This window comes from Vipera berus (genome assembly GCF_964194415.1).
Source record: "Vipera berus genome assembly, chromosome: 11".
NCBI lineage: Eukaryota > Metazoa > Chordata > Lepidosauria > Squamata > Viperidae > Vipera > Vipera berus.
Genome location: NC_138214.1, coordinates 2,102,087 through 2,110,213, shown reverse-complemented (window position 1 = coordinate 2,110,213; position 8,127 = coordinate 2,102,087). Strand labels below are relative to the sequence as shown.

The window sequence follows — 8,127 nt, the reverse complement described above, 5'->3', positions numbered from 1 at the left end:
TAAATTATTGAGAGCCTATTCTGAGGTCCAGTTATGGTAACTGACCAGACTGGAAACCAGGAGATGGTGAGTTCTAGTCCCACCTTAGGCATGGAAAGCTGGCTGGGTGACTTTTCTCTCAACCCAATTCACAGGGCTGAAAATAGGAGGAGAAGGAAGGTGTGTCTGACACTTCGAAAGTTATCTTTAATGATGGGATACAATTAAATAAAGAAATAAAATTATAAGATCTCAATTCAAGGACACTCAATTGGTTGGAACACTGCCAGGTGGCCTTTTCTATGATAGTCCCCCAGTTCTAAAATTTCCTCTCCACCCAGTTGAGAGCCCATCGTCTTATAATGTAAGCATTCCCTGAGCTCATTTTAATCCCTCTTGGATTTAATCGTGTTTTTAAAAGAAACGACCAGAGAAATTGAGTGGCAATGCGGAAGAAGATCATTGTATTTCAAGGATTTAAGTGACATATTTTGATATTTCCTTCCTTTCAGGGAAATTTCTAGAAGTTTAGAGCTCCTTCTGAGATAACCTGCTTGTTGTTGTTTTTTACTCTTGCTAGCTGAATAAGAGAGAAGGGGAGGAAAATCTTTGCAGAGCTACAAAGCATTTCTTATCTGAGAAAACCTCAGATGTTCCAGTCATTTGCTACCCGGTCAAGATCAGGTCTTGGAGTCTTGTGACCACAGAAGAAGGACCATGAAGTCATGGTGCCAGGCTTAATAAAAACCCTAATACTGTACTGACCTTTAAGCTGGGAGCTTCTGCCTAGAACCTAGCACTTGGCGCTATGGAAATTGTCTACAAGTGAATATACATGCCCTGGGATGTTGTTTCAGAATCCAATCTTTGGTTTTTGAAGCCTGTTACATCACCTGTTGGAAACGGGAGGGCTGTTCTAGCTGAGATAAAATTGGAATTTCAGAGAGTTTCTGCTGCTGCCTCGAATGCCTTGGGAAATGATGGGAGACGGGTCTGTGAAAAATAATGTCATAAGTGAGAACGACCATGACTAGCATGTAGAAGAAGAAAAAAAAAGCCTGAGGTTTGTCTCCCTTTCTCTGTTTGTGTCTCCCCAGTGTATTCCGAGCGCTTGAAGAGGTTGCCTTGAAGCTGTAAAACGAGACGATCGCAGCTGCTCTTCCAGGCACCTTCTGGCAGAGCAATTCTGGAAGCCAAAACAGCCTGGAGAATTCTGTTTTGCTAAAAATAGCAGGAAGAAGCACCCTGTGACTTGTCACTTCTTTGCCTGGGAGCAACAGGTCTCCAGATTTGATCCCCCCAAACCTTCACCAATTTGGGGATGAGAACAAAGCTTCCATCCAAAGCTTCCATCGCATCGTTCTTCTCGGTGGCCTCCTGAGGTGGAGGTTGCTGGGATTACTTTCTGCAGCCCAAGTCTCAGGGGAAGCCAGGAGGCAATATTAAAGATCCAGAGTTGATGTTTCTTGTATTCATGGACAACGAGCCAGAAAGAAGCATGGCATGGATTAATCCAGGATTTTTCTAAAGCCTACTGGGGATCTTTGAGAACAAAGACTAGCCTCTCAGCTTTCAGCTCTCCTCTTTCTCTGATTAAGGTAGGTGGCAGCAATAATTCAGAGGGTGGGGGGCAATTGGACATCCCTGTGATTATAATCGCAATGGATGGAAGCCAGCTCCATAACAGGAACTCTTAAGTTGTATTTTCCCTGTGCAATCAGAACATTTGATCCTGAAGGTCATCTATGTGAGAGTTGGACGACCACATAAATTTGTTTAAAAAGTTTAGCACCCAGAAAGAGGAAGAACTTCTCTCCCTACTTACTTTTCTCCAAACTTGGCTTTATGAAACTTCTTCTGTCCATCTCTTGGTCTCTTCGTCTTTTTCCCTCACTGCAGAAAGGATGCTTTTCTCTTGAAAGAAAAGAGTCTCAACCCACCTTCTTTGGTTCTTTCTCACAAATATTTAGCCTCCTTTGTTCCTCAGTCTTCCCAAGGGAACAGCCCTAGCCTTCCTAGTGTTTGTCAACAATAACCCATGTAAAAATAATACGTGGCCATATTGGAAAACTCTGCAAAACTGGACAACGGCCAGCGACGAGAAGATGAGAGTTTGCTATTTCTTGACGCCCTTTTGCCTGAAATTCTGAGAATTTCTACCTACTTTTTTGAAAATATAAATCCTTCCAGAAATATTTCTTGCATTCTTCCTGCATTGGAGATTTGGGCTTTCTGGTTAAGCGAGTCACATCTGTCTTGGCTGTCTTATATCTTTTGAGGCGCAAATTAAGCTTAAAACCATAAGAATATAGTTACTTATTTCCTTGTATTTTTAAACTCTCTTCCAATAAAGGAAAATATTTGTAGCTCAGAGGTGAAATGAGGGGTCCTTAGTGCTCTCTGAGCTGGCTTGTTTTCTTGTAGATGTTTCATTACTCAAAATTAGTAAACATCACTACTCACTAGCTCTGATGATGTTACCTAGTTTGGATAATGAAACGTCCGCAAGAAAACAAGCAAGCTCAGAGAGCATCAAGGACCCCTCAAACGCTCTCCTGGCTCAGGGTTGAGAATCCCCTCCAACTAATTTTATCCTCACAACAGCCCTGAATAATCTGTGGTTAGTCCAAGGGATCTGATTGTTTTCCTCACAAAACATCTGTGCTGGGAGCCAAACCAACAGGTCCTTGTGGACAGTGGTATACCCAGCTATGTTTAGATACTGAATTATAAGTGAGAGAATGATTGAAGAAAATACTTAGCCACAACAAGCAGTGCGGTACAACTCTCCAGTTTCCATTCCTGTATAATATACAGGGAGTAATGACTCTTCTTGAAACTCAGTATGAATATTTAGATCACAAGATGGTTGAATTACAGCCAGCTTGGAGCCAGTCAATGGGAGGGAGGGAGGGAGGGAGGGAGGGAGGAAGGAAGGAAGGAAGGAAGGAAGGAAGGAAGGGTTAAATAGGCTGTACAGTGAAGAGTGTGGTCATTCGTGACTCGAGTGAAGAATAAAATGACCATTTAATTTGGTGTTATTGTTTTTACATTATTTTTCTTCCAACAGTCAACAGTATAGTAGAATGATGGAGTCCAGCACAGTCCAGCTTCTGGAGTTCATCAACTTCAGAGCATTGTTCTAAATTACTCCTTCGATTATAGCAGAAGGAGACGGTTTTCTAAAAACAGAAACATTTGGGGTCACCTCCAAAGCTTTCACAATTCAGAAAAACAAGTCCTGTGCTGGCAAATGTCAGTGACAACCCTACTGATGTATTTTTCCTGCGATTGCACTGAATTTTGAAACCTGAATTAACTGCCACCAGCCCGACAATTCAGATGGGGAATATTTCCTGCTCATTAAATTCTGTCTGAGAACTCCTTAGCTCTGATTGGGCAGTAGATGAGTGACATCATCTGGGAATGCACCTGTCATCTATCATCAGACACTCTTAAATTGCTGGTGCTCCTTGACTCAGAAGTGTGTGAATCGGTCTTTTTAGCTGGAAGCTTTTAAGCAATAACCCTTAAAGAAAGATCCTATTGATTTGCATATTTGGCAACTTGAAAGAATCTGCAAAGTCTACCCAGTAATTGCAGCTCTCTCTTAGAACTTGTGGGGTCGTCTGGAAATGTAATGTGTGAATAAGTAAGCACCTGGTGGTCCTCAGCACAGCTTTCTCTAGTAGTCCTTCAAACACATGGACTTCAGCTACCAGAATTCTCTGCAGTGTAAAATGAAAGTCTAGGAATTGGAGTCTCCACATCTAGAAGACACCTCAGAGGTCTTCCATGCAGGAGAGTTGGGTTCACTTAGATGAGGCATTTGGTTTGCAGAGTTGCCGTGCCTTTTGAGACATCCTCACTTCTCTTTGTGCCATTGTAAAAGCTGTACCATCCTCTTTTGGGGGGAAAAAACCTTGAAGGAATGTGATTGCCTGGTTCACACTGCACAGGAAGGGAAGGGATACGTTTCCCACAGCATATCCAATTCCAAACAACCAACTCTTAATTTAGTCTAGGGTGGCATGTTGTACAAATCAGCAACAGAGTTACCTGGTGGAGAAACGAGGCCTATCTTTAGAGAGGAATTTTCTATCCCCCTTCTAGATGAGAAAAAAAATACCTCTTTTCTACACCCTCATGTTCTTCTTTTCCAGAGAAACTTTAGGTGTAGAAGAGAAACACTTCATTGGTTTGGGAAAGAGGCAGTTTGGGCTAAATTTCAAGTTGTGTTTCCAGGCTTAATGAATCCAACTGGGCTCCTGATGCTAAAAATTTGATGTCCAGATTTCCAAAAGTCAGCATCAAGAAAGGCATAATCTTATATCTTATTTTCCTAGTGCAGAAGAAATCATCAGAAACGTATCAGGTTGTCCTGACATATGGAGGTGGACATATGTTATTAAACTGCAAAACCAAATTTATAACTGGAGGAAGGGAGAAGGAGAGGGTGCGTGTGCATGCTGATTTGTAGGCACCACAGCTCCACAGCTTCAGATCAGCTGCCTCCAAAAGTCCAGATGGACAAGGTGACCTTCCCTGAAACAGAGGTCCACCATCAAAAGCTGTAATGAAGCCCTCAGAGGCTCAGGTGTGGTCTTTGGTGGCCTCCAAAGCTCTTTCTGAATTGCAAAGAAAGCTATTAAATACATACATAAAGAGGAATTTGATTAACTATATTTAATTTGAATTAAGCATCAAGCCAAATGAAATCAATTATTGTTTTTCCCCCTGGCGCCAGCTGTCCCTTTCGAGAATGTGGCTTTCAACGCATCATTTAAGGACACGTCACACCACTCAATCCAGATCACATTGCACCCTCTGTCCTTGAAAATAGTTTAGCATATCCCCAAATCTTAGGAGAATCAGGACTGTCCCTTTCCCATTGGACAAAGATGGGAAGACCAAGATGAAGCTCTTCCTCCTATGAAATTCCTGGAGAGCCGACAGAAGAAATATGGATGGGGCAGAATTTTTTTCTCTACCACCCTTGGAAATCTTTCAAGATGATGTTCATGGGTGCCTACTTTTTTTAGCTGATTTGGAAAAACTGAGTTGGTTATACTTGGATGGAATCTACCAGAACATTTCAGAAGTCTAGACTGGGATGTTGAAAATTATCCTGGAAGAAGATTATACTATATTGTCTCAAAGGTGCTGTCAGAATCCATTTATATCATATTCATAAATGGAATGTTTCAAACATTATTCCATGGATTCTGCCATCTCCCGAAGAGAAGAGAATGGATGTGTATTGAACTGGTATTAGGCATTTCAAAGGAAAGGAGAAGCCTTTTGAACTGGGGAAACAAAAGGGGGGGCTAGCATCTGGCTTGTGTCACGGAAGAGAGCAATAAACATGAAAGGTCCTAAGTTCCTTTTTCCCACGAGAGGGATGATACGAGATAAAGGATGGGGGACTGACCAAATGGGGCTAAGGCGGGTTAAACCGGGAACTCTTTATAAGGGTTTACTTCGTGGAATAATATTAAGTCCTGTCTCGTATTCCTACAACCAAGCATGTCATAGTAAAGATTTTTTGAAATAGAATTGACTCCAAGAATTTTGTCTTCCTAAGACATGGTTTGGGGTGGGTCCTGACAGGTGCTATTCTCAAAAGGCATTTTCCTCGAAGACATTTTGCTTCTCATCCAAGAAGCTTCTTCCATGGACGAGAAGTGAAATGTCTTCCAGGAAAAAAAAAACACGAGAAAGTCCAACTGCCTTTTGCAAAAAGCATCTTTGAGATAACCATGACCTATATGACTGAGAATCTCCATAGACAGTTATATTATTGCCAAGAGAATTTTATGGATCTGCCTGTGCATTTTTATTTCCATGGAAGGATGGAGGATAAAAGAGTGTATTGTTTATTCCTCTCTTCCCACCCATCCATTAGCTAGTGGTCACCGATGGACTTCTTTGCTCAAAATAACACGATAGCAAAGTTGGAAGGGATCTTGGAGGTCTTCTAGTCTAACCCCCTGTTCAGGCAGGAAGCCCTATATCATTTCAGACAAATTAGTTGTCCGATCTCTTCTTAAAAACCTCCACCCACAACTTCTGGAGGCAAGTGGTTCCACTGGTTAATTGTTCTAACTGTCAGGAAATTCCTCCTTAGTTTTAGGTTGCTTCTCTCCTTGATTAGTTTCCACCCATTGCTTCTTCTCCTGCCTTCTGGTGCTTTGGAGAATAGGCGGACCCCCTCTTCTTTGTGGGAGCCCCTCAAATATTGGAACCCTGCTCCTTTGTTCCTCCTTTGTTCCTCCAACTTCATACACCGGTGCCTTTCCTGTGTTTGAGACTACAGTCCCGCTTGGCTCTGGGTCCCAAACTGGTAGATCTACTTGCCTCACCTGGAGAACTGAAAGAGCTTCGCCCCAACACCTCCTCTAGTTTTTCCTTGAGATTCCTGGTTTTGGGAACTCAGCAAGTTCTGTGGAATACAACACCCCCCCCCGCCACCCCCCTTTCTCCTGGGGGACTTCTTTAGGCTTTCCAAAGGGGAGGGGGGAGGAACAATCCCAACCAGGCGATCCTAGCCATCTGTCTGCCACATCATCCCTAAAATCCCTCCAGACCATCCAGCCAGGGTGTCTGGAGCAGGGCCAAAAGAGAGGGGCGTGTCGTGCCTTCCAGAAGCCTTTGAGGGTGGGATCCTCTGCCAAAGCTCTGTTGGGCTTGGGAAACTGGCCGAAGGGCTGCCGGCCTTTGCTGCTTCCTGAGAAAAGGGGGTTGGGGAGGAGGAGGAGGAGGAGGAAGAGCATTTCTTCCAGCAAAAAAAACAGCGGGGAGGGTGGGGGTGCGCGGAGGGAAGGGAGGGTCGAGATCCAGCGTTTGTCTCCTGCAAAACCTCCCAGCCCAAGGGGACAGAGAAATCTGGCAAAGGTGCAGGAAGCACAAATCCCCGTTCATCCTTCCCCAGAGGGAAGGGGGTGGGAAGAAGGCAGCCGCCGCCCCCCGCCCCCTCTTCTCCTCCCCCCCCCCAAGCAGCGGTCACCAAGCCCTCCAAGCTTCCGTGGTGGTGTTGGGCGCATTCTTCGGCACCCGCCGCCGTAGGAACCAGGCAGCCAGTCAGGTCCCGGTTTGATCCGTGATTTATTCCTCGCTCTCTTTCTCTCTCTCGCCCCCCCCCCCCTAGGGTTTCCCTCCTCTTCAACCCTCCTCCCCCCGATCTGCGAAAGAAGGAAAAGAGCAACAACGAAGGCGAAAAGAAAAAAGGACCAAAGGAAAGGAAGAGGGGGGGGGAAGCCCGTCCATCCATCCATCCATCCATCCATCCACCCGTCTCTCTGTGTGCGCGCGCGTCTCTCTTCTTCCCTGATTCCTTGGAAACCTGGTTCGCTGTGCCACGCGGTATCCTGGGGGATCTTTACAACCAAACTGGGATCTATGAGCGGGAAGGTGATCAAGCCGAAGGAAGACAAAGATGCCTCTAAAGGTAAGGAGCTCGGCTCGGAAAGAGTCTTCCTTCACATCCTTCCCGGTCTTCTTTCTCGCCCTTCTTCATCCATCCCTCCATCCTTCCAGTTGTCTGAATGTCCTTCAGTTTTTTCCCCCAAAACCTCTTCTCTTTCCATCTTCCCTGGCTTGGCTAAACTTTAGGGGGGGAGGGGGAATGAGGGAATGAAGGGATGGGGGAGAAGTGGCAGGTCAGCCCCATAGCTCACCCATCCCTTTTCCTCTCCTCCTCCTCAACCTTTGCGTTTTTTTTGGGGGGGGGGTTGTTTGTTTCCCAGCTCCTCAACCTTCTCCTTCCCTCCACCTCACTGCCTCCCCATCCCAGCCCCTGGAAGAGGGGAGGGGGGGAAACTAACCTATTTACACCCCCCTGCCCCACCCCCGTGAAAGAGAGACCTCCTATAATACTGCAGTCTTCGCTTGTGCTTCCCTTTTGTGTGTGAGAGCGAGCGAGCATGGTGTTCCACTGGCTGTCTCCTTGCACGGCTGGGGCTTCAGACCTTCCCCATTGCCAGGAGGAGGGTGTGTGTGAGAAACAGAAAGCAAAGCCCACTTTGGGGATCTTTGCAAGGAGGAACCCAAGAGGGGTCTGCAATGTAGCCTATACGAGGAGGGGGGGAGCCACAGGAGTTGGGGCTGCTTTGTAAAATAAAAAGACAACACTGTGTTTTTCTGGGTGAG

General features: G+C 45.4%; 1 protein-coding gene across 2 annotated transcripts in view; it reads left to right on the top strand.

The window, feature by feature from the left end:
- Window positions 1-1,259: 1,259 nt before the first annotated feature.
- The window catches only part of LOC308673226 (fibroblast growth factor 13-like), a gene marked incomplete at its 5' end in the record, with an annotated part of 88,030 nt that continues 81,162 nt past the window's right edge, over window positions 1,260-8,127 (top strand). For both annotated transcript variants that reach the window (XM_081336755.1, XM_081336757.1), the window contains 2 exons: window positions 1,260-1,577; window positions 7,127-7,426. In XM_081336755.1, the coding sequence (XP_081192881.1) occupies window positions 7,378-7,426 (49 nt within the window). The remainder of the gene's footprint in view (window positions 1,578-7,126; window positions 7,427-8,127) is intronic.